Source organism: Erpetoichthys calabaricus, chromosome 8 (genome assembly GCF_900747795.2).
Source record: "Erpetoichthys calabaricus chromosome 8, fErpCal1.3, whole genome shotgun sequence".
NCBI lineage: Eukaryota > Metazoa > Chordata > Cladistia > Polypteriformes > Polypteridae > Erpetoichthys > Erpetoichthys calabaricus.
In genome coordinates this window covers 3,649,439-3,674,769 of record NC_041401.2, presented here as the reverse complement: position 1 = coordinate 3,674,769, position 25,331 = coordinate 3,649,439, and the positions used below count along the sequence as shown (strand labels likewise).

The following is a 25,331-nucleotide window of genomic DNA, read 5'->3' as shown; positions in this document are numbered from 1 at the left end:
GATGCAAATGACAAAGGAACCAGCAGTTCTACAGCTCGTCCCATTAACACTCGTGTGTATTTATCATTTACTTTTTGGTTTAATTAAGTACCCAGAAGGAGATTGAAGAGAATGTGAAAAACTGAAAATTATTCATGTGTTTTAGGCTTCAAATCACACGGATCATATTCATGAATCACTAGTAAGGAAAACAAACTAATTTAAGAATGAACTGTGATTGTAAAAGTTAAAACACCAACAAGCCATGAAATGAAATAAGATCTGTTATTGGGGAGGATTGGCTTCTAATTAAACAACTGTGGCCCTCATAGATAGATAGATAGATAGATAGATACTTTATTAATCCCAAGGGGAAATTCCCATACTCCAGCAGCACCTTACTGATACAAAAAGCAATATTAAATTAAAGATTGATAATAATGCAGGTAAAAAACAGACAACAACTTTGTATAATGTTAACGTTTACCCCCCGGGGTGGAATTGAAGAGTCCCATAGTGTGGCGGAGGAGCGATCTCCTCAGTCTGTCAGTGCAGCAGGACGGTGACAGCAGTCTGTCGCTGAAGCTGCTCCTCTGTCTGGAGATGATCCTGTTTAGTGGATGCAGTGGATTCTCCATGATGGACAGGAGTCTGCTCAGTGCCCGTCGCTCTGCCACGGATGTCAAGCTGTCCATCTCTGTGCCTACAATAGAGCCTGCCTTCCTCACCAGTTTGTCCAGGCGTGAGGCGTCCCTCTTCTTTATGCTGCCTCCCCAGCACACCACTGCGTAGAAGAGGGCGCTCGCCACAACCGTCTGATAGAACATCTGCAGCATCTTATTGCAGATGTTGAAGGACACCAGCCTTCTAAGGAAGTATAGTCGTCTCTGTCCTCTCTTACACTGAACATCAGTATTGGCAGTCCAGTCCAGTTTATCATCCAGCTGCACTCCCAGGTATTTATAGGTCTGCACCATCTGCACACAGTCACCTCTGATGATCACGGGGTCCATGAGGGGTCAGGGCCTCCTAAAATCCACCACCAGCTCCTTGGTTTTGCTGGTGTTCAGGTGTAGGTGGTTTGAGTTGGACCTGAGTTGACCACCCCTGCTCTATATAATGGATAGATAAAGGCCCCACTGCAGAGTTTTTAAACAGCCATCTGATGAATATTCAAAGTTCTGCAGCATCAGCATGGCTCTCTTTCTCTCACATCAAACACTTGATGTTGCATCTCAATCCACAAAAAAGCACATTCCACTGTATTGGGCTCTTTGTGTCCCAAAAGCAGCTTTAAACAAGTTCTGCAACCGGATGGCTCTAGTAAAAAAATACGTTCAAAAATATTATTAAAATTGTGTATTTTTTTTTTTCTGTTAGGGATATTTTCAAAAAACGTTGTGGATGTGGTTTCATGTTTCATATAAATCCGCTAGGCAGTGCAATAATAACTGCAAGGCAAAGATGACCTTAACCACATTAGACTAACAGCCACCCTAATAAAAAGGACAAGTACCTGCGTGTCTGTCATTCCAACAGGTGGTGGATCACAAACGAGAACACTGCTTTTATTAATCCCATATCAAAGAGCATGGTCTGTTCACATTTGCATGAAACAAAAAACTTTCCATGTCAGGTTTGAAAAGTAACACAGATTCAGTTCTGCAGGGGGCTAAAAAAAAAAAAAAAACCCCAAAACAAACTTGCTTGTTATATTTGAAACATTTAAAATTTATTGGAACAAAAACTATATACTTCGCTCGCCCACCCCCTCTCTCCCCCCGCGGCGCACTATGCGCTAGCCACTTCGTGTCTCTGCCTCTCGAGTTGTGAAGAGGGAGGGGGGCTGAACGCATGCCAAGGAGATGCAATTGCCCCTCCGAACCCCCCTCTTAAACGGTGATACAATGGGAAACAAATCCATTTTTTGTTTTTTACCTCCTCTATGCACGATCAGCTGGCTTGCTGCTGCTTGTGCCGTGTGATCTGTTTGTTGCGCAGCACTTCAATCATTTAAAAGCCTGTACAGCAGCTGTCCTCCTTATCTCGCGGGACACTAAAGTGTCTCAGAGAAAATCACGTCTCAACCCAAGATTTTTTTTTTATATGATAGAGACATAATATAAAAAGGCATAAATATGTTGTCACACACGTGTGCATGGGCCTAAAGGAGTACGATTCCACTCCAGACCAGGGGGTGGCAGAGTGTACTGAACCTCTCTCTCTTTCCAATGCAGACAGATTACAGGAAATCCCACCTGGTTCTAACAACATCACTTTACGGTTCCGGCCCAGATGACATCACTTCCTGTCATCTTCTTTAAAACCGCCATCTTTGCCTCATAAAGACAGTTCTGTTCTGCACATAAATCTACTCAAATGTACACAAAAAATCACTCTTTTGCACCCAGGAAACCAATTATGGGTGGCTGCCCCAACTCTTTTTGGGTCTCACTTGTCTCTTCTTTGACAATGTCTACAGTTGCGAGGGGAAAAAAAAAAAATCTTTAAAACCTTTTGGTAAAAGTAGGCACTGTGCTCTCCACCCTCGCTCTTCTTATTTTCCAAAGAAGTGGTCACTTGTGCTTCAGGTCAAACAGTCTTTGCTGTGGCATATTCTACCATTCTTTGAGTCCTCCAGGATATGGCGCAGTGCAATAAGCAAAACATCCACAGTTATATAAAAGGCTCCGGAGATCCTAAAAAATAAATAAACCAATAGTTAATCAGCATGTACTAAAATCAGTTGCAAGCACACTTCCACACGTAAAAGTTAACTGCACCTTTATGGCCAGAATATACTTGACACTACGTGATGCGTACGCCGCCCCTAAGCAACAGCTGTACGGACTATACTTGTATAGTTAGATCTGGACCACCCTGTACAACTATTCTAACTATTTAATGCAATGCAATGCAATAATTGCATAATCAGATCTGGACCACCCTGTACACATACTTTATGTCAATCTGGAGGATTCCACCAGGAGGCAGTGCGAGATATCATCATAGTGAGAAAACAATGTCCGGTTTTGCTGTGTTGCAATTTGAGGGAAGACGGATGTTGAAGATAAAAGATTCTTTGTGTAAAAAAAAAGATGGCTACAGCAACACAGAAGATGGCGTGTGAGGCTTTTAAATATACCATGTCATTAAGATGGGGAATAAGGGAATACATCTGCTCCTTAGGGACAAGCTGACAAAGAGTAGATTCATACCTGGTGGCATGGATCGTGGACTATCTTACAGACAGACCTCAGTATGTGCGTCTTGGGAACTGCAGGTCTGACATTGTTGTCAGCAACACAGGAGCGCCACAGGGGACTGTACTTTCTCCGGTCCTGTTCAGCCAACATACATCAGACTTCCAATACAACTTGGAGTCCTGCCACGTGCAAAAGTTCACCGACGACACTGCTATCGTGGGCTGCATCAGGAGGAGTATAGGGACCTAATCAAGGACTTTGTTAAATGGTGCGACTCAAACCACCTACACCTGAACACCAGCAAAACCAAGGAGCTGGTGGTGGATTTTAGGAGGCCCAGGCCCATCATGGACCCTGTGATCATCAGAGGTGACTGTGTGCAGAGGGTGCAGACCTATAAATACCTGGGAGTGCAGCTGGATGATAAACCAAAAAAACAAACATAAAACATAATCCCATCAAACATCTATGAAAAGACTTGAAACGTACAGTCTGGAGAAGAACCCCTTCTTACCTGCCCCAGCTGGAGTACTTTGCTCAAGATAAGTGGGTCGAACGACCTATGGGCAGGTGCAGAAGTCTCATGGCGAGCACCAGGAATTGCTTGTGTGCACTGACTGGGAACTCTAAAGGTTGTGCAACCAAATATTAGGCTAAGGGTCCCATCATCTGTGCCCATGTCATTTTCCTTTTGTGTTATTATTTGAAATATTCTGTTGAATCAAAATATAAAAGCAAATTCTGATTTTTTTTTTTTTTTATTAAATGCACAATAAACAATGATGGGTGCCAATTCTGTCAGTTTCAAATTATTTCAGAGACAACTGTGGGCTCTTCTTTTTTCATGGAGAGGTACCAACAAAATTGTCCACACCTGTAAGGGTCTTATTGTCATGTGCACATAGTGAAATACACGCAACACAGCAGCACCTGAAGTACATGGAAATTGGACAGACAGAAATGAAACTACTCTGAGAGTGCAGGACAAGGAGGTGCTGCCAGGCTCACCCTCTGCCCGTCAAATGGAAAATAAGAACCACTTTGGAAATGGTGAACATGCAAACACCTTTGAAAACTCACTAGTTTTGTTAGAGAAGCCATTTATAAAACCGCCCATTCTTAGTACTCTGTGTGTGTGTCACAGGACAGCTGGTGATTCAAGCACATCAAGCAAATGAAAAAACACTAATGGTATAAACACAAAGCTTGACTACTGCTGTTTATCAAACCTTTTTCACAAACAAAAATAACAGACTGCTAGTTGCAAACATTTCACATCCGTTAGTATACTCGTCCATTTTGTTGAGATTCTTTATAAAGGTAAATTACTCACCTAATTTCTTATGCCGCCAGAACAGTAATGTACAGACCAATATGAACGATGCAAACAGCACACCTAAGACAATGAACTGTACTTTAGTATCTTGTCGATAACCTAAATTAAGAGGGAATAAAAAAAAAAAAAAAAAGAAGAAGAAGTCAGTCTTAATGAAAGGATTGCAGCCATTTCCATTTCAAGGAAGAAAACTGGGCGACACTTTAGGTATCCATCACATGCCAGATTTCAAAAGGCTATAAACATTTCATTAACTGCGAGATTAAGAATAATAAATTACCATTAAATGTAACATGTCATTGTTATTTCTTTGACGTTTTCAAGGGATTTATCATCTGTTTTAATAACATTCAGGATGTTAATAACTGCCCATAATGGATACATCAAGACAGGCCCACAGAATTAACAAGCTGATTAAGAGGGCAGGCTCAGTTATGGGGTGCAGTAACAGAGGAGAGAATGAAGACAAAAATGATGAGACATTATGAACAATGCTGCACAGCTTCTCTCTGTGACACACTAACACTGCGGGGTTCAGCAGAAGCATGTCATGTAATGCTAATGCTACTGGGGCTCCAGCATTTATAGTGCCTTCCATGTGTCTGCACTTGCATTAATGAGGGTTATTGTTGTTATTTCTATATTTCTTGAGCGTCTGTAAAAAGCTAAAAAATTACCCACTTGGCATAAATAAAGTTTCATTTAACTGTGTGACAGGTCAAAGAGACAGGCACTTTTTCATAAATATGTATATGCAGAAAGGGTTGGCTCCACAGCAGAACAGTACCGTATATAAGTAGGGTCTTGAAACCCAAAAAAAAAAAATCAATCATAAAATCAGACCCTGACTTGTACACCCTTTCAAAAATGTGACACTTAACATTTATTTATTTATTTATTTAACATCTTCTTGCCTCCTCCAATCTCGCATCAGTTTCTCAAGACGCTTCGAATTTTGTTGCAGCAGCGCAGTTACAAATTTCTTTTGCCACTTCAACGACGTTTAATTTAAAACCAGCTTCGTATTTTGTTCTAATCAAATGCTCCATTGTAGATAAGAGATACTCTTACGATAAAGGTGTATAAGGGTGAGATACAAGAAACACAAAATAGTGCAAACGTCACTCTGGAATAGTTCAGGGTATTACCGTGTGCTCACGCTGTCACAACGGTTAGGAGAACACACTGATACAGCATATTGCCACACCCACATAGAAAAAAAAAAAAAGGCTGTATGCTCTGTGGTTTCTCTCTCAGGTGGGTGTTAGCATATCGTAATCTCTTGGACCAATAGCGTGAGTTTTCCACTTTCGACTTTTACGACCGACATTATAAAATACCGGAAATTATACAGTAAAATCAAGTCCTGACTTCGCCATGGGAGAACTTAAACACGAGTATACACAGTAACTAAAATGAAACGTCCAGCACAGTAAAAGCACACATTAATTCATTCCAGCATGCCATTCTCCATTACTTATCAATTTTTTTTTTGTTGCAAGCAGTTTAAAAACAGACTGCCATCTTAGTGTATTTTTGTGTTTCCCAAGCTATTTGCCTGGGACATTCTCCTCCCCTCAATCACACTGAAGATTTTCTGTTGCTGAACAATTCAACAAGTCCAGGATTGACTTTGCCGTTTTATTATGTTTATCTTTTTATCTTCCAGTAATGAAAAATGTATCTTAAAAAATTGTCACATTAAATCAAAGAGCACTGTTTCTTTACTACTATATACTTGTTCACCATCATTGGCTTGCCAACCATAACACACAAATACAGTACATCCGGAAAGTATTCCCAGCGCTTCATCACTTTTTCCACATTTTGTTATGTCACAGCCTTATTCCAAAATGGATTAAATTCATTTTTTTCCTCAGAATTCTACACACAACACCCCATAATGACAACGTGAAAAAAAGTTTACTTGAGATTTTTGCAAATTTATTAAAAATAAAAAAAACTGAGAAAGCACATATCCATAAATATTCACAGCCTTTGCCATGAAGCTCAAAATTGAGCTCAGGTGCCTCCTGTTTCCCCTGATCATCCTTGAGATGTTTCTGCAGCTTCATTGGAGTCCACTTGTGGTAAATTCAGTTGGCTGGACATGATTTGGAAAGGCACACACCTGTCTATAGAAGTTCCCACAGTTGACAGTTCATGTCAGAGCACAAACCAAGCATGAAGTCAAAGGAATTGTCTGTAGACCTCAGAGACAGGATTGTCTCGAGGCACAAATCTGGGGAAGGTTACAGAAAAATTTCTGCTGCTTTGAAGGTCCCAATGAGCACAGTGGCCTCCATCATCCATAAGTGGAAGAAGTTTGAAACCACCAGGACTCTTCCTAGAGCTGGCTGGCCATCTAAACTGAGCGATCAGGGGAGAAGGGCCTTAGTCAGGGAGGTGAACCAAGAACCCGATGGTCACTCTGTTAGAGCTCCAGAGGTCCTCTGTGGAGAGAGGAGAACCTTCCAGAAGGAGAACCATCTCTGCAGCAATCCACCAATCAGGCCTGTATGGTAGAGTGGCCAGACGGAAGCCACTCCTTAGTAAAAGGCACATGGCAGCCCGCCTGGAGTTTGCCAAAAGGCACCTGAAGGACTCTCAGACCATGAGAAAGAAAATTCTCTGGTCTGATGAGACAAAGATTGAACTCTTTGGTGTGAATGCCAGGCGTCACGTTTGGAGAAAACCAGGCACCGCTCATCACCAGGCCAATACCATCCCTACAGTGAAGCATGGTGGGGGCAGCATCATGCTGTGGGGAACTGGGAGACTAGTCAGGATAAAGGGAAAGATGACTGCAGCAATGTACAGAGACATCCTGGATGAAAACCTGCTCCAGAGCGCTCTTGTCCTCAGATGGGCGACGGGTCATCTTTCAGCAGGACAACGACCCTAAGCACACAGCCAAGATATCAAAGGAGTGGCTTCAGGACAACTCTGTGAATGTCCTTGAGTGGCCCAGCCAGAGCCCAGACTTGAATCTGATTGAACATCTCTGGAGAGATCTTAAAATGGCTGTGCACCGACGCTTCCCATCCAACCTGATGGAGCTTGAGAGGTGCTGCAAAGAGGAATGGGCCAAACTGGCCAAGGATAGGTGTGCCAAGCTTGTGGCATCATATTCAACAAGACTTGAGGCTGGAATTGCTGCCAAAGGGGCATCGACAAAGTATTGAGCAAAGGCTGTGAATACTTATGGACATGGGATTTCTCAGTTTTTTTTATTTTTAATAAATTTGCAAAAATCTCAAGTAAACTTTTTTCATGTTGTCATTATGGGGTGTTGTGTGTAGAATTCTGAGGAAAAAATGAATTTAATCCATTTTGGAATAAGGCTGTAACATAACAAAATGTGGAAAAAGTGATGAAGCGCTGGGAATACTTTCCAGATGCACTGTATATGAATATTCACTTATTGTCACTTAACATTATTTGTTTTGATGAGTAACTACAGTGTAGTTTCTATAAACTTGTATGTCCCATTAGGTTTTAATGGTGAAGCAGTTATGCTCAATTTTTGGACAATTAACGTGTTGTGTAAATCCATCTGTCCTCACAAGTAGTGACTGCACCTATACACTACATCAGGGGTGTCCAAGTCCAGGCCTAGTGGGCCGTAGTGGCTGCAGGTTTTCATTCTAACCCTTTTCCAAATCCATGCGCAGTTTTCACTGCTAATGAACTCCTTTTCCCTTCATTTTAATAGCCTTGTTTTTAAGGATTCAGTCCTCTGAATTTATTCCTTTCTTCATTAAATGACAAACGAGATGTGAAACAAGCCAACAGATGACCAGCTAAACTGGGATTTCAAACTCTTAATGAGAAGTTGATTCTTGCTGTTAATTGAACTCATTATTTAATTCCATGGCTTGTTGCTGCTCTCATTCTGCTAAAAACCTTATGGAGATCATCACCTTTCTTTATTTTCAGATACTATGTGATGGGCACAGGTGAGCTGGTCACGTGGCAGCTCGTTTTGTGTCTCTTTATTGTTTGGCTACTAATTAAGGAAAAAGAGACAACTAAAGGGGCCTGAGTCAAGTTAATTAAAACTAAGGAAAAGGAAGTTAATTTTCAGCAAAACCTGGTCACTAATGAAGAAGATGGTTAGAATGAAAACCTGCAGCAGCCACTGCGGCCCTCCAGGACTGGACTTCGACAGCCGTGCACTACATCATCCAGCTTTAAAGTAATACTCCATCTAAAATGATAAGTTTTATATGTTACTTACCTAATTGAGATAGCCAAAAAAAAATTTAAATCTCATTATTTCATGTATTCTGCTAGAACAGAAGTCAAAGGTGACCAATGTTGGACAATGGCAAATGATATCAAAAATATCCATGAAAAACCTCATGCTGCTCGTGTCCCATAATCCACACATCACGATGCACTGTCATATGCTCATGACGTCCCTAACACATGGATTTTTACTAAAATATTGTTAAATACGTCAATTCCGGAATACACTCTTGTGAACTAAAATGGAATATGCTTAGACATAAATGAGCATTTGCATCATCATCATTACATTTATATCGTATTGGTGAGACACAACTGGAGTGCCTCGGGATGGAAGGCAGTGAAACTGGGTGGAATGAGCCTCACGTTGCTGAATCATCTCGGATGAGCACAAGTAGGAGGCGCATTATTCCCTTCCTCACACTTTCGCTCGCCTTTCTTTAACTTGTAATCTTTAGTTGTACACGTCTCTTCAGTGAACTTTTCATGGTGGGTATTGTTAAATGCAATGTTAGCTACTAAATAAAGCTGTTAACTTTGCTTGTGAGCAAAGAACGATGAGGGTTGGCGGGTCCTCCATTCAAATGCTTGGGTACGTCTGAGTGTGTTTCATTTTCATTCATAAGAGCATTTTCTGGAAGTGGTTTACAGCTGAATGACTTGATATGAATTATGCAACAAAAGTAATGTGAGATTTTTTTCATGGACATGTTCATATCGTTTGCTGTTGTTCAATATGAATCCCTATTTACATACTTCTCTCTCATAAACCTTACCTCTGTTTTGCAATGAAGATGAGATTACTACAAACAACATAGAAGGAATATTCCGTTAAATTGTAAACATGGATGTTCCTTATGGTGACCATATAGAAAGCCACTGGGGTTCACATTGGAAAGCAGATTAATTATGATTTTATTTAAAAATGATTGTAGGCCAAAATAGGATAACATTAGACCAGGGGTGGGCAGATTCAGTCCTGGAGGGCCGCAGTGGTTGCAGGTTTTTGTTCCAACCCAGTTGCTTAATTAAAAACCAATCCTTGTCAATTATTTAATTGCATGGCTTGCTTTAACTCTGCCATGTCAGGTCATTCTCATATCCTAGATTTATTTTCCTTTCTAAGGATATCATACAAATGATTTGAAGTCTAAAACAGATGAGCAATTCTCAGTGCTTCACTTTTTTCTCTTCACTTTCCTTCAAAGTATTTAATTAAACCAAATAGTAATAATAATAATAATAATAATAATAATAATACATTTTATTTATATAGCACCTTTCCCATGCTCAAGGCACTTACAGAATAAATAAAGAATGGCAGAATATACAGTATATAGCATTGTACAAACCAGATAAATAAACAAAGAAGATTAAGACAGTAAATTCTGAAAAAAAAAAAAAAAAAAAAAAAAAAACAGACAACATAATCGATGGTCTCGCACACACATACAGGTTACGTTGGCATCTTGACAGAGAAGTAAACTGAGAGAAAGGTAATAAAGTCAAGTAGAGCTAAAAGCCTTCCTGAACAGATGAGTTTTGAGTTGTTTTTTAAAAGAATTCATGGAGTCAGCTGACCTGATTAATTTTGGTAGGTCATTCCAGAGTCTGGGCGCTATACAGCTGAAGGCCCTGTCACCCATGGAGTGTAGATTAGTGACGGGCACAACAAGATTACCAGAATCAGAGGACCTTAGTGGGCGGGCAGGCACATAGTGATGGAGAAGGTCACTGATGTAGTTTGGTGCGAGGTTATTTAAAGCTTTGTAGGTTATTAGTAGGATTTTATATTCGATTCTGTAGGACACAGGGAGCCAGTGAAGGCGGAGCAGGATGGGTGTGATGTGCTCGCTGCTGCTGGCTCGAGTAAGGACTCTTGCAGCTGAGTTTTGAATAAGCTGGAGCTGTGATATAAGATTAGAAGGGGCACCTGCCAGTAAGGAATTACAATAATCGATGCGGGATGTGATAAAAGCATGGACAAGTTTCTCAGCATTAGAGAAGGAGAGGAAGGAGCGAACACGGGATATGTTACGGAGGTGAAAGTAAGAAAGTTTCTTAATGTGATTTATGTGGGCGGAATAAGTGAGGGAGGAGTCAAAAATGACACCAAGATTTTTTACAGTAGAGGCAGGTCTGATGAGATCACTGCCAAGATGGACTGGGAAGGAGCTCATTTTATTAAGTTGCATTTTAGTCCCAATTTGCAGGAGTTCAGTTTTATTGCAATTTAATTTTAAAGAGTTCTGCTCCATCCAGGTTTTAATTTCACTAAGGCAGGTTGTGAGCTGAGAAAGCTCTGATGAAGTTCCACTTTTAACATTGAAGTAGAGCTGTGTATCATCTGCATAAAAATGATAACCCAATCCATAACTACGGATAATATGGCCAAGGGGAAGCATATAAATACAGAAAAGCAGAGGACCGAGGACAGAGCCCTGAGGGACTCCTTGTGTGACTGGCGCGGAGCTGGATCTACTGTTGCCAAGACTAACAAACTCTTGCCTATCAGTCAGATAGGACTTGAACCACTGGAGGGCAGTGCCAGAGATACCCAGCATGTTCTCCATTCTGAACAGTAGGATGTCATGTCTGACAGTGTCAAATGCTGCACTGAGGTCTAACAGAATTAATATGCTGGTTTGTCCAGAGTCTGCTGCCATAAGCAAATCATTGGTTACCCGTAGCAGAGCAGTTTCACAGCTGTGCCGCACCCTGAAACCAGACTGAAAGGGTTCCATCAAATTATTAGAGGTTAGGTAATTGGTGAGTTGGGAAGCTACAACACGCTCAAGAACTTTTGACAGGAAAGGTAAGTGGGAAATAGGCCGGAAATTGTTAAGATTGTCAGCATCAAGGCCAGACTTTTTTAACGTTGGGGTTACAGAAGCAATTTTAAAAGTGAGCGGCACAGAGCCAGTGTCAAGGGATTAGTTTATTATTGTTGTAACAGTCGGGATTATGGCATGAAGGCAGGATTTAAGTAGTGTGGTGGGGATGGGGTCCAGTACACAAGTAGTCGGCCTCATCTTATAAAGCAGGTCATTAACAAACGCAGATGTGACTGGTGAGAACTTAGAGAAGGAGCTGGATGGAGTGGGAAAACAGGGAGAGATATAAACAGATGATGTATTTATGTTGGTTGAATTATTTAGATCTTTAATTTTGTTACGGAAAAAGTGGAGGAATTCCTCACAGACTTCAGTAAAAGAGGTAGTTGGACCAGATGCGGGTTCGAGTAGTTTATTAACTACAGAGAACAAAACCCTTGGGTTATCATGGCTACTTTCTATTATTCTGCCATAATGGGTGTTCTTGGCAGAAGTTAGTGCTTCTCTGTAAGCTCTTTGGTGGTCAGAGAAAGCCTGGATGTGCACGGTGAGGCCAGTCTTACGTGACATTCTCTCAAGGTGTTGGCCAGCTGCTTTCATAGATCGCAATTCTGAGTTATACCAAGGAGCTGAACGTTTAAAGGAAACCTCCTTATGTTTTAAAGGAGCTGTTTTATCTAATGCTGAGTGAAGGGCTGTGTTATACTGGTGAACAAAACTATCTAGTGTTGATGGAATAGGTGCAGACAGTAAAAGATCAGAAATGGATCCAGAAAGGATAGAGGGACAGATATTTTTAAGGTTTCTGTAAGAAATTTGTCGTTTACAGGTAAGAGGTGGGAGAGGTAATGAGACAGTGAAAAATACTGCTTTATGGTCAGAGAGTCCCAAATCAGTGCTGTAAATGTTGGCAACAGATAGTCCAGAAGTGCAGATCAGGTCCAATATATGACCGCCACAATGGGTTGGAAAATCAACATGTTGTGTCAAGTCAAAACAGTCCAGTAAGGACAGGAATAGTGCATGATAAATACACACAGGTGTAAATGAAAACAAGCTAAATGGAGAAATGCTGGTCTCTTTTGTCATTTGCATGGTATTGCTAATTAGGAGCCATTAAAAACCAAGAATACAGCTGTTTAAGACTAAAATAAGCAATAAGGGTTCAAAATCTTAACGAGGGAGATAACTAAAGTGAAGCTGAAGTGTTACTTGAGCAATAAGGGCTTCTTATTAAGCAATTGGGTTGGAGCAAAAACCTTCAGCCACTGTGGCCCTCCAGGACTGATTCTGCCCACCCCTGCATTAGACAGCTCCTGCTATGGGCCTTAGCCATAACTTTCCTTCTAATGTCTGCATGCATAAATATGGTTTTCTTTTAGAAGGCCGTATTTGGAATTATATTACTAGGAAAAAAAGTCATATGGCACCACACTTTTCAATCTCCTCAACCTAAAGACATACAAGATATGAGCTATGAGTGATAGTCACAGTGGAAAATATGGCAGCTTTCGGTCTACCTTGCTGCTGCTGCTTTCATGTGCTCTTAAGACTATTCAGAGCTCCAAAGTTGAGATGTTTTTCACCTTCTCACTTGTGTTTACGTGGGAATTCTGATTGGACTATTCAGAAAAATGCAAGGTCACTGTTCATTTGTTACCTGGTTGACCAAAAAACACACACACAATTAATAATAAACTGCTTTTTTTTTTTTTTTTTTTGATAAAATAAAGTGCAAAATGCCCTGCGGTGGGCTAACGCCCTGCCCAGGGTTTGTTTCCTGCCTTGCGTCCTGTGTTGGCTTCAGCAGACCCCCCCGTGACCCTGAAGTTAGGATAATAGCAGGTAGGATAATGCATGGATGGAAGTGCAAAATAAACTTCTTAAACATGTATCATGTCACTCCAAATGCAATTGGACCAAAACAAAAATGGGACGTCTGGCTCACCAGATTGTGTGTTTTTATTATATTCAATTGACTAAGGAAAACGGTCAGCGTTACATCACAAATCGGAGAATTCAGTTAACTGTTTTCTAAGAATTGTAACTGTGGGTTTGTAGAGCCTTCTTATGGTATTGTTGGACTCAGAATCCCTTCTTTACCATCAGTCAGAATGCACATGAATGCAGCCTGACAATACATCAGAAATTTCAGCCAGGAGGACAAAAGTCACATACCTGTACTAACTGTGACATTGTTAAATGCTGTAGGTTTTGAGTGTTCTTGTTTTATCTCTTCATGCGGAACTGTAAAAGAAAATAAAAGACAAAAGGTGGTACAGGTTACATTCACCATCACCCTTCTGTCTATAGAAAAAGAACATACTTGTTTGTAAAACTGCTCTTTTAGCAGAAAGGACAACAGCAAGAGGAAAAAAAAAAAAACCCCACATACCTGCTACAATTACGGTAACGTTCTTCTCACGAAAAATCTCTCCGAATGTCACAGTACAGGTGTAATTGCCACTGTCAGACACCTTCACCAAGTGAAATGGCAGGGAAAAGTCATCTTCTTTAATGCGACTCTCGTCCAAGATGATTACAGGATTCCTAGATTTTCTGGGATATTCTGCTACAACTACGCCCTTGCGAGCCCAACAAGCATAAAGAAAATTGCCATGGGCCCCACTGCCTGTGCAGTTGATTGTGAGGTCACTGCCAGCAATGGCCACTACTTTCGGTGGACAATTCAATTTAAAGTCATCTGTTAGGAAGGAAAAACAAAAGATGTCATTACAAACATCAGTTTCTTTTTTCTCTACTAAATACACATGCATTATAAATACAGAGAAAGAATGTTATTAAACTAAAAGCACACACTTTCCACTATTGGGAAATAGGAGTGGAGAAACTGGTTATATTTTGCCTGCGCAGTAAGCTCTACAACCCAAATGGTGGACATTTTATGTACGTCAAATATTCACATAAGAAAGGGACAGTATGCACCTCCAAGCTTCTTCATCCGATAGTCACTTGTTTTAACATTTGTTCCCTTCTCCATACCTTTCTCTTCCCATCATCCTGGTATGTGTTGATCTTAGTTTCATCTGTCCAAAAAATAATTGCTAGAAAACATCTGAAAATCCCACCCATTTCTGAAACAAAGTCTAATCGGGCCTTCCTATTCTCAAGGTCTAACAGAGGTTTGCACCTTGTGATGAACCCTCTGTATTCCCTTTAATGTTTTCTCTTGATTGTAGACTTGTTCTCCACTTCGCTAGATATTATGAAGGAGGTTTTCTTCACCAAGAAAATAATTATGTGATCATTCAGCTAAGTTGGCTTCCATGGTTATCCAGGCTCTTTGGTGTTACTGAGCTCACTATTATGTTCCTTCTTTAACTCTTTAAGGGCGGATGTCGACCAGAGGGGGTGAGGGTGCATGTCGACTAAAGTTGACATCCAGGGGCAGGAGCGGCTCTAGGCGGCCCTGGGCAGAGAAAGAAAATCGGTGGCCCCTCCACCCGTCAATGAACAATATGGTATCTTATGCACGCCGGATGGCCACGTCAGTTGCGGACACTGCATAGCCACCTCGTACTCATGACACAAGCGTTTAACTTTTGCCGAAATTTGGTCATACTCACTATGACTATTGCGCTAACACTAATACTTTATTAAAACTAGGTGAAACATTAACTTGTAAGAAGACTCGCCCACTTGCACTAGCTTCGCTTCTATATGCGCATGTCCGTAACTTGAAAGCCAAGTGGCGGCCCACAATATTCTCATTACGGCAGAACATTATAATACTACATATAGCTTACTGCTCCGACTCTAGCCATCCATCCATCCATCCATCCATTGTCTCCCGCTTATCCGAGGTCGGGTCGCGGGGGCAGCAGCTTGAGCAGAGATGCCCAGACTTCCCTCTCCCCGGCCACTTCTTCTAGCTCTTCCGGGAGAATCCCAAAGCGTTCCCAGGCCAGTCGAGAGACATAGTCCCTCCAGCGTGTCCTGGGTCTTCCCCAGGGCCTCCTCCCGGTTGGACGTGCCCGGAACACCTCACCAGGGAGGCGTCCAGGAGGCATCCTGATCAGATGCCCGAGCCACCTCATCTGACTCCTCTCGATGCGGAGGAGCAGCGGCTCTACTCTGAGCCCCTCCCGGATGACTGAGCTTCTCACCCTATCTTTAAGGGAAAGCCCAGACACCCTGCGGAGGAAACTCATTTCAGCCGCTTGTATTCGCGATCTCGTTCTTTCGGTCACTACCCATAGCTCATGACCATAGGTGAGGGTAGGAACATAGATCGACTGGTAAATTGAGAGCTTCGCCTTGCGGCTCAGCTCCTTTATCACCACGACAGACCGATGCAGAGCCCCCATTACTGTGGATGCCGCACCGATCCGCCTGTCGATCTCACGCTCCATTCTTCCCTCACTCGTGAACAAGATCCCGAGATACTTGAACTCCTCCACTTGAGGCAGGATCTCGCTACCAACCCTGAGAGGGCACTCCACCCTTTTCCGGCCGAGGACCATGGTCTCGGATTTGGAGGTGCTGATTCCCATCCCAGCCGCTTCACACTCAGCTGCAAACCGATCCAGAGAGAGCTGAAGATCACGGCCTGATGAAGCAAACAGGACAACATCATCTGCAAAAAGCAGTGACCCAATCCTGAGCCCACCAAACCGGACCCTCTCAACACCTTGGCTGCGCCTAGAAATTCTGTCCATAAAAGTTATGAACAGAATCGGTGACAAAGGGCAGCCCTGGCGGAGTCCAACTCTCACTGGAAACGGGTTCGACTTACTGCCGGCAATGCGGACCAAGCTCTGGCACCGATCGTACAGGGACTGAACAGCCCTTATCAGGGGAGCCGGTACCCCATACTCTCGGAGTACCCCCCACAGGATTCCCCGAGGGACACGGTCGAATGCCTTTTCTAAGTCCACAAAACACATGTAGACTGGTTGGGCAAACTCCCATGCACCCTCCAGGACCCTGCTAAGGGTATAGAGCTGGTCCACTGTTCCGCGACCAGGACGAAAACCACACTGTTCCTCCTGAATCCGAGGCTCGACTATCCGACGGACCCTCCTCTCCAGGACCCCTGAATAGACTTTTCCAGGGAGGCTGAGGAGTGTGATCCCTCTGTAGTTGGAACACACCCTCCGATCCCCCTTCTTAAAGAGGGGGACCACCACCCCCGGTCTGCCAATCCAGAGGCACTGTCCCTGATGTCCATGCGATGTTGCAGAGGCGTGTCAGCCAAGACAGTCCTACAACATCCAGAGCCTTGAGGAACTCCGGGCGTATCTCATCCACCCCGGGGCCCTGCCACCAAGGAGTTTTTTGACCACCTCGGTGACCTCAGTCCCAGAGATGGGGGAGCCCACCTCTGAGTCCCCAGGCTCTGCTTCCTCATTGGAAGGCATGTTAATGGGATTGAGGAGGTCTTCGAAGTACTCCCCCCACCGACCCACAACGTCCCGAGTCGAGGTCAGCAGCGCACCATCCCCACCATATACAGTGTTGACACTGCACTGCTTCCCCTTCCTGAGACGCCGGATGGTGGACCAGAATCTCCTCGAAGCCGTCCGAAAGTCTTTCTCCATGGCCTCCCCAAACTCCTCCCACGCCCGAGTTTTTGCCTCAGCAACCACCAAAGCCGCATTCCGCTTGGCCTGCCGGTACCTATCAGCTGCCTCCGGGGTCCCACAGGACAAAAGGGTCCCATAGGACTCCTTCTTCAGCTTGACGGCATCCTTCACCGCCGGTGTCCACCAGCGGGTTCGGGGATTGCCGCCACGACAGGCACCGACCACCTTACGGCCACAGCTCCGGTCAGCTGCCTCAACAATAGAGGCACGGAACATGGCCCATTCGGACTCAATGTCCCCCACCTCCCTCGGGATGTGGTCGAAGTTCTGCCGGAGGTGGGAGTTGAAGCTACTTCTGACAGGGGGCTCTGCCAGACGTTCCCAGCAGACCCTCACAACACGTTTGGGCCTACCACGCCTGACCGGCATCCTCCCCCACCATCGAAGCCAACTCACCACCAGGTGGTGATCAGTTGATAGCTCCGCCCCTCTCTTCACCCGAGTGTCCAAGACATGTGGCCGCAAGTCCGACGACACGACCACAAAGTCGATCATCGAACTGAGGCCTAGGGTGTCCTGGTGCCAAGTGCACATATGAACACCCCTATGCTTGAACATGGTGTTCGTTATGGACAATCCGTGACGAGCACAGAAGTCCAATAACAAAACACCGCTCGGGTTCAGATCAGGGGGGCCATTCCTCCCAATCACGCCCTTCCAGGTCTCACTGTCATTGCCCATGTGAGCATTGAAGTCTCCCAGCAGAACGAGGGAGTCCCCAGAAGGTATGCCCTCTAGCACCCCCTCCAGGGACTCCAAAAAGGGTGGGTACTCCGAACTGCTGTTCGGTGCATACGCACAAACAACAGTTAGGACCCGTCCCCCCACCCGAAGGCGAAGGGAGGCTACCCTCTCGTCCACCGGGGTAAACCCCAATGTACAGGCTCCAAGTTGGGGGGCAATAAGTATACCCACACCTGCTCGGCGCCTCTCACCGGGGGCAACTCCAGAGTGGTAGAGAGTCCAGCCCCTCTCAAGGAGATTGGTTCCAGAGTCCAAGCTGTGCGTCGAGGTGAGTCCGACTATATCTAGCCGGAACCTCTCAACTTCGCGCACTAGCTCATGCTCCTTCCCCTTCAGAGAGGTGACATTCCACGTCCCAAGAGCCAGTTTCTGTAGCCGAGGATCGGACCGCCAAGGTCCCCGCCTTCGGCCACCACCCAACTCACACTGCACCCGACCTCCACCATAGGTGGTGAGCCCATGGGAAGGGGGACCCACGTTGCCTCTTCGGGCTGTGCCCGGCCGAGCCCCATGGGTGCAGGCCCGGCCACCAGGCGCTCGCCATCGAGCCCCACCTCCAGGCCTGGCTCCAGAGTGGGGCCCCGGTGACCCGCGTCCGGGCAAGGGAAAACGCCGTCCAAAATTGTTTTTCTTCATAGGAGGTTTGTTTAACCGCTCTTTGTCTCATCCCTCACCTAGGACCAGTTTGCCTTGGGTGGCCCTACCAGGGGCATAAAGCCCCGGACAACAGAGCTCCTAGGATCATTGGGACACGCAAACCCCTCCACCACGATAAGGTGACGATTAAAGGAGGGGTCCGACTCTAGCGACATTAGTAAATACAGCGTACTAATTAACAAGAAACACAATGTTTTTTTGGCCACATTGCCATCAGCTGTGTCGTTATTTTCTCTTTCTGTTTAATATTCAGTATATATTGGCGTGGCGGCTACTGGGATTTGGTGGTCCTGTGCAGGTGCACAGTTTGCACATGACTAAGGCCGCCCCTGCCAGGGGTAGAGGACAACAATCAGCTGTTAATGGCGACAAAACTCACTGTTACGTCACAGGCATTCCCTCTATGCTTGGAGGAATGTTAGACTTATTGACTTGGTGGCATCGAAATCTCACGAGGGAGTGAAGCGAGAGCAGAAAACAAAGTACTCAGCAAATGATGTTTTGCGCATTATCGCAAGAGAGTGAGGAAATGGCATCAGCTCATCGGACACCAGCCGATGCCGCCTCAGCTGATCAGCTGCCAGTTGAGCGCATTTGCGCAGCTGATGTACCTACAGCAAGGTTTGTGTGGGAGAAATACCCAGACATTGATCCATGGGAGCCAAACTGGCTAACGGACTTCACAAGACTTGCTGTTGGACACGACAGATTACCAGCAGCTGGATTACTTCAGGCTGATCTCTCCTGAGGCTGCTTTTCAGCTTCTGTCAGACGAGACAAACAGGTATACAGGGCAATTTTTTGAATCGCGTGCTGCGCTTACACCGCATTCTCGTTTTTCAAAGTGGAAACCCACAAAAAAAAGATGAGATGAAGGGCTCTGTGGCATTACAGATGGAGATGGGGCTGGACTGGCGATATAACTTCAGGGAGAATTGGTCCAAATGTGCTTTGTCCCCTGGTGGCTTTGGACAGGCTATGCCGTGTGATGATAGGTACGTGCTGCTGCAAAGTTTTATTCAGTTATGTGATAACAACGCTGGGGGGCTGTCAAGACGCAGGGCCTGTTAAAGCCCATTGCGGCATTTCTTGTGTGATTTTGGGCTATACAAAAATAAATTGTATTGTATTGTATAACCAGAAGCAAATCCCAAGGGGTGAGCCAGGCTATAGCCCCATGTATAAAGTTCAGCCCCTGCCTGACATTGTGGAACCAACATAGAAACAATTTTATCAGCCTGGCTGTGATTTGTCTCTGCATGAATCTATGATAAAATAAAAGGGACGCCTTTTTTTCTGCCAATATATGCCAGACAAGCCCACAAAGTATGGCATAAAAGGATTTTGTACTGGCAGCAGCAAACACTGGTTTCTGCCTGAAAGTAATTACATATACAGGAAAGTATTTCTTTCAAAGTGAGAACTGTCCCTCGACAAGTCAGGTTGTGCTGGAGCTGCTTCAGGGCTATGAACATTTGGGTCATGTTGTGTACATTTGGACAATTTTTATACATCACCCGAATTTGTTCATGGTGCTACAGAGCAGGGGAATTGGAGCTTGTGGCACAGTGAGGATGAACAGGAGACACAGGCCTTCACAGTTGAAGCCAGACAGGCTGAAGAGGAAAAGAGGTGACAATACGGTTTTCATGTGGGCAGAAAACTTGGTGGCATTGGCATGGCACGATGTCAAACGGGTGACTCGTCTCTCTACAGTACACACTTATAACAATACAGTGGGTACGGAAAGTATTCAGACCCCCTTCAATTTTTCACTCTTTGTCATATTGCAGCCATTTGCTAAAATCATTTAAATTAATTTTTTCCTCATTAATGTACATACAGCACCCCATATTGACAGACAAAAAAAAGAATTTTTGAAATTGTTGCAGATTTATTAAAAAAGAAAAACTGAAATATCACATGGTCCTAAGTATTCAGACCCTTTGCTCAGTATTTAGTAGAAGCCCCCTTTTGAGCTAATACAGCCATGAGTCTTCTTGGGAAAGATGCAACAAGTTTTTCACACCTGGATTTGGGGATCCTCTGCCATTCCTCCTTGCAGATCCTCTCCAGTTCTGTCAGGTTGGATGGTAAACGTTGGTGGACAGCCATTTTTAGGTCTCTCCAGAGATGCTCAATTGGGTTTAAGTCAGGGCTCTGGCTGGGCCATTCAAGAACAGTCACAGAGTTGTTGTGAAGCCACTCCTTCATTATTTTAGCTGTGCGCTTAGGGTCATTGTCTTGTTGGAAGGTAAACCTTCGGCCCAGTCTGAGGTCCTTAGCACTCTGGAGAAGGTTTTTGTCCAGGATATCCCTGTACTTGGCCGCATTCATCTTTCCCTCGATTGCAACCAGTCGTCCTGTCCCTGCAGCTGAAAAACACCCCCACAGCATGATGCTGCCACCGCCATGCTTCACTGTGGGGACTGTATTGGACAAGTGATGAGCAGTGCCTGGCTGTCTCCACACATACCACTAAGAATTAAAGCCAAAAAGTTCTATCTTGGTCTCATCAGACCAGAGAATCTTATTTCTCACCATCTCAGAGTCCTTCAGGTGTCTTTTAGCAAACTCCATGCGGGCTGTCATGTGTCTTGCACTGAGGAGAGGCTTCCGACAGGCCACTCTGCCATAAAGCCCTGACTGGTGGAGGGCTGCAGTGATGGTTGACTTTCTACAACTTTCTCCCATCTCCTGACTGCATCTCTGGAGCTCAGCCAAAGTGATCTTTGGGTTCTTCTTTACCTCTCTCACCAAGGCTCTTCTCCCCCAGTAGCTCAGCTTGGCCGGACGGCCAGCTCTAGGAAGGGTTCTGGTCGTCCCAAACGTCTTCCATTTAAGGATTATGGAGGCCACTGTGCTCTTGAGAACCTTAAGTGCAGCAGAAATGTTTTTGTAACCTTGGCCAGATCTGTGCCTTGCCACAATTCTGTCTCTGAGCAGTTCCTTTAACCTCATGATTCTCATTTGCTCTGACATGCATTGTGAGCTGTAGGGTCTTATATAGACAGGTGTGTGGCTTTCCTAATCAAGTCCAATCAGTATAATCAAACACAGCTGGACTCAAATGAAGGTGATCTCAAGGATGATCAGAAGAAATGGAAAGCACCGGAGTTAAATATATGAGTGTCACAGCAAAGGGTCTGAATACTTAGGACCATGTGATATTTCAGTTTTTCTTTTTTAATAAATCTGCAACAATTTCAAAAATTCTTTTTTTTGTCTGTCAATATGGGATGCTGTGTGTACATTAATGAGGGAAAAAATTAATTTAAATGATTTTAGCAAATGGCTGCAATATGACAAAGAGTGAAAAATTGAAGGGGGTCTGAATACTTTCCGTACCCACTGTATAAGTGAGAAAGTTAATTGTCAAAAGGGAAATCCAGAAGGTAGGAAGCTGGACAAGCCAGTTGCACTGGAAAAGTATAATTGTAAAATGGCTGGAGTTGATCGACTGGATCAGATGCTGGGGTCATATACTTACGGCCATAAGTCCACCAAGTGGTACCACAGTGAGTACCATCACATGTGTGAGATTGTTCAAGCAGGCAAACGGTGACAGCACTATGACTGCAGCAGATTTCCGCAAGAAGGTGGTTGACAGCTTGCTGGCAGAGTGTGCTGCAGTGCCTTTGGCAAAGCGAGGAAGGCCATCACAAAGAGCAGTGGCAGACAGGCTGACCAAAAAAAAAAAAAAAATACAAACCTGACTGTGTTGTGTGCAGCAACAGATAATTGAAAAGGAGGCACCAGTGCAACACGTATTGTAAGCAGTACAAAATGGCAATGTATGCAATTGGCTGCTTTGAGTGGCATCAGACTTTACAGGACTTTGCTGTGTAACATGTATGTGATATGTATGGGAAATCATAGAGTATGCAGGCTCATACAACATGCAAGACAGTAACATTTGTCAAAAATAAATATTTTTTTTTGATTTGATGTGTTAAACTATTGCTTTGTGTTTTTTTTTTTTTTGTTTTTTTTTAAGTGAGTTTTTGGAAGAAAAAAAAAGCCCTGGAAGTAAAGAAACAAAAAAAAATTAGCCCTAAAAGAATTACGGATCTACCAAATTGTTGGTTTGGTCACTCGTATGTTTTTACTTTCTCTCCGATAGCTTGGTTTGGTTTACTTGGCCTAATGATGGCCTGCTTGACTTTCACTGGCAGGCCTTTGGACCTCATCTTCAGAGTTCATGGCAACAGCTTCCAAATGTAATTTCCACACAGACCTTTGGCCTGCCTAAATAATGAACTGATGAGGGAACTGCACAAACCTGGCAATGGAGCAGCTTGACAGTCAACTATCCAATTACACTTGGTCACTTGATAAGGAGGTGACGACATACAGTATAAAAAAGTGTTGGAACTCTTAGACCATTCACCCAATTTGGATGCCCATAACCTCAAATTTAGACTTGTTGAAGCTTAAGTTATATAATGAATTTGAATATGTTTTGGAAAAATGCTAAAATAAACAGTAATTTAATCAATGTCCAAATATGTATACAGTTATGTCCATGAGTATGTCAGACAAAGTGTATATAAAGATAGCCAACCCCAAATCAGAAAATGTTGGGAGTGTAAGGAAAATGCAAAGAAAAGTCAAAGTATATTTAAAAATCCTTTTTTTGTTTTTATTTCACGGCAGACAGTATGAGTCCAAGATATGCCATGTTTTATCTGCTCAACTTCACTTCATTTGTTATTATACAGTACATCCATTCCTGCATTTCAGGCCTGCAACACATTCCAAAAAAAGACGGGGGCAAATTAGGGTCAGTAATGAAGTGAAAAAATTCAACAATGATGTGATTTCAAACAGGCGATTGTAATCCTCAATTGGTATCCATGAAAGGGTTTGAGGCGCAAATATGGGCAGAGGATCCCCAGTTTGAGGAACATTGTGTTTTAAACAATTCAAGAGATAGAGATAAAGATAGATACTTTATTAATCCCAAGGGGAAATTCCCATTCTCCAGCAGCACCTTACTGATACAAAAAACAATATTAAATTAAAGAGTAATAAAAATGTAGGAAAAAGCAGACAATAACTTTGTATAATGTTAACGTTTACCCCCCCGCCCCCCAGGTGGAATTGAAAAGTCGCATAGTTTGGGCGAGGAACGATCTCCTCAGTCTGTCAGTGGAGCAGGACGGTGACAGCAGTCTGTCGCTGAAGCTGCTCTTCTGTCTGGAGATGATCCTGTTTAGTGGATGCAGTGGATTCTCCATGATTGACAGGAGTCTTCTCAGCGCCCGTCGCTCTGCCACAGATGTCAAACTGTCCAGCTCCATGCCAACAATAGAGCCTGCCTTCTTCACCAGTTTGTCCAGGCGTGAGGCGTCTTTCTTCTTAATGCTGTGTCCCCAGCACACCACCGCGTAGAAGAGGGCGCTCACCACAACCGTCTGATAGAACATCTGCAGCATCTTATTGCAGATGTTGAAGGATGCCAGCCTTCTAAGGAAGTATAACCGGCTCTGTCCTTTCTTACACAGAGCATCAGTATTGGCAGTCCAGTCTAATTTATCATCCAGCTGCACTCCCAGGTATTTATAGGTCTGCACTATCTGCACACACATACAGTGGTGTGAAAAACTATTTGCCCCCTTCCTGATTTCTTATTCTTTTGCATGTTTGTCACACAAAATGTTTCTGATCATCAAACACATTTAACCATTAGTCAAATATAACACAAGTAAACACAAAATGCAGTTTTTAAATGATGGTTTTTATTATTTAGGGAGAAAAAAAATCCAAACCTACATGGCCCTGTGTGAAAAAGTAATTGCCCCCTTGTTAAAAAATAACCTAACTGTGGTGTATCACACCTGAGTTCAATTTCCGTAGCCACCCCCAGGCCTGATTACTGCCACACCTGTTTCAATCAAGAAATCACTTAAATAGGAGCTGCCTGACACAGAGAAGTAGACCAAAAGCACCTCAAAAGCTAGACATCATGCCAAGATCCAAAGAAATTTAGGAACAAATGAGAACAGAAGTAATTGAGATCTATCAGTCTGGTAAAGGTTATAAAGCCATTTCTAAAGCTTTGGGACTCCAGCGAACCACAGTGAGAGCCATTATCCACAAATGGCAAAAACATGGAACAGTGGTGAACCTTCCCAGGAGTGGCCGGCCGACCAAAATTACCCCAAGAGCGCAGAGACGACTCATCCGAGAGGTCACAAAAGACCCCAGGACAACGTCTAAAGAACTGCAGGCCTCACTTGCCTCAATTAAGGTCAGTGTTCACGACTCCACCATAAGAAAGAGACTGGGCAAAAACGGCCTGCATGGCAGATTTCCAAGACGCAAACCACTGTTAAGCAAAAAGAACATTAGGGCTCGTCTCAATTTTGCTAAGAAACATCTCAATGATTGCCAAGACTTTTGGGAAAATACCTTGTGGACTGATGAGTCAAAAGTTGAACTTTTTGGAAGGCAAATGTCCCGTTACATCTGGCGTAAAAGGAACACAGCATTTCAGAAAAAGAACATCATACCAACAGTAAAATATGGTGGTGGTAGTGTGATAGTCTGGGGTTGTTTTGCTGCTTCAGGACCTGGAAGGCTTGCTGTGATAGATGGAACCATGAATTCTACTGTCTACCAAAAAATCCTGAAGGAGAATGTCCGGCCATCTGTTCGTCAACTCAAGCTGAAGCGATCTTGGGTGCTGCAACAGGACAATGACCCAAAACACACC

At 43.8% G+C, this 25,331-nt stretch overlaps 1 protein-coding gene across 2 annotated transcripts in view; it reads right to left on the bottom strand.

The window, feature by feature from the left end:
• Positions 1–364: 364 nt before the first annotated feature.
• Positions 365–25,331, bottom strand: part of LOC114655306 (uncharacterized) — a 53,786-nt gene continuing 28,819 nt past the window's right edge. For both annotated transcript variants that reach the window (XM_028806198.2, XM_051930706.1), the window contains exons 4-7: positions 14,002–14,310; positions 13,785–13,853; positions 4,519–4,620; positions 365–2,678 (exon numbers count right to left, since the gene is read on the bottom strand). In XM_028806198.2, the coding sequence (XP_028662031.1) occupies positions 2,656–2,678; positions 4,519–4,620; positions 13,785–13,853; positions 14,002–14,310 (503 nt within the window). In that variant the 3' untranslated portion in view covers positions 365–2,655. The remainder of the gene's footprint in view (positions 2,679–4,518; positions 4,621–13,784; positions 13,854–14,001; positions 14,311–25,331) is intronic.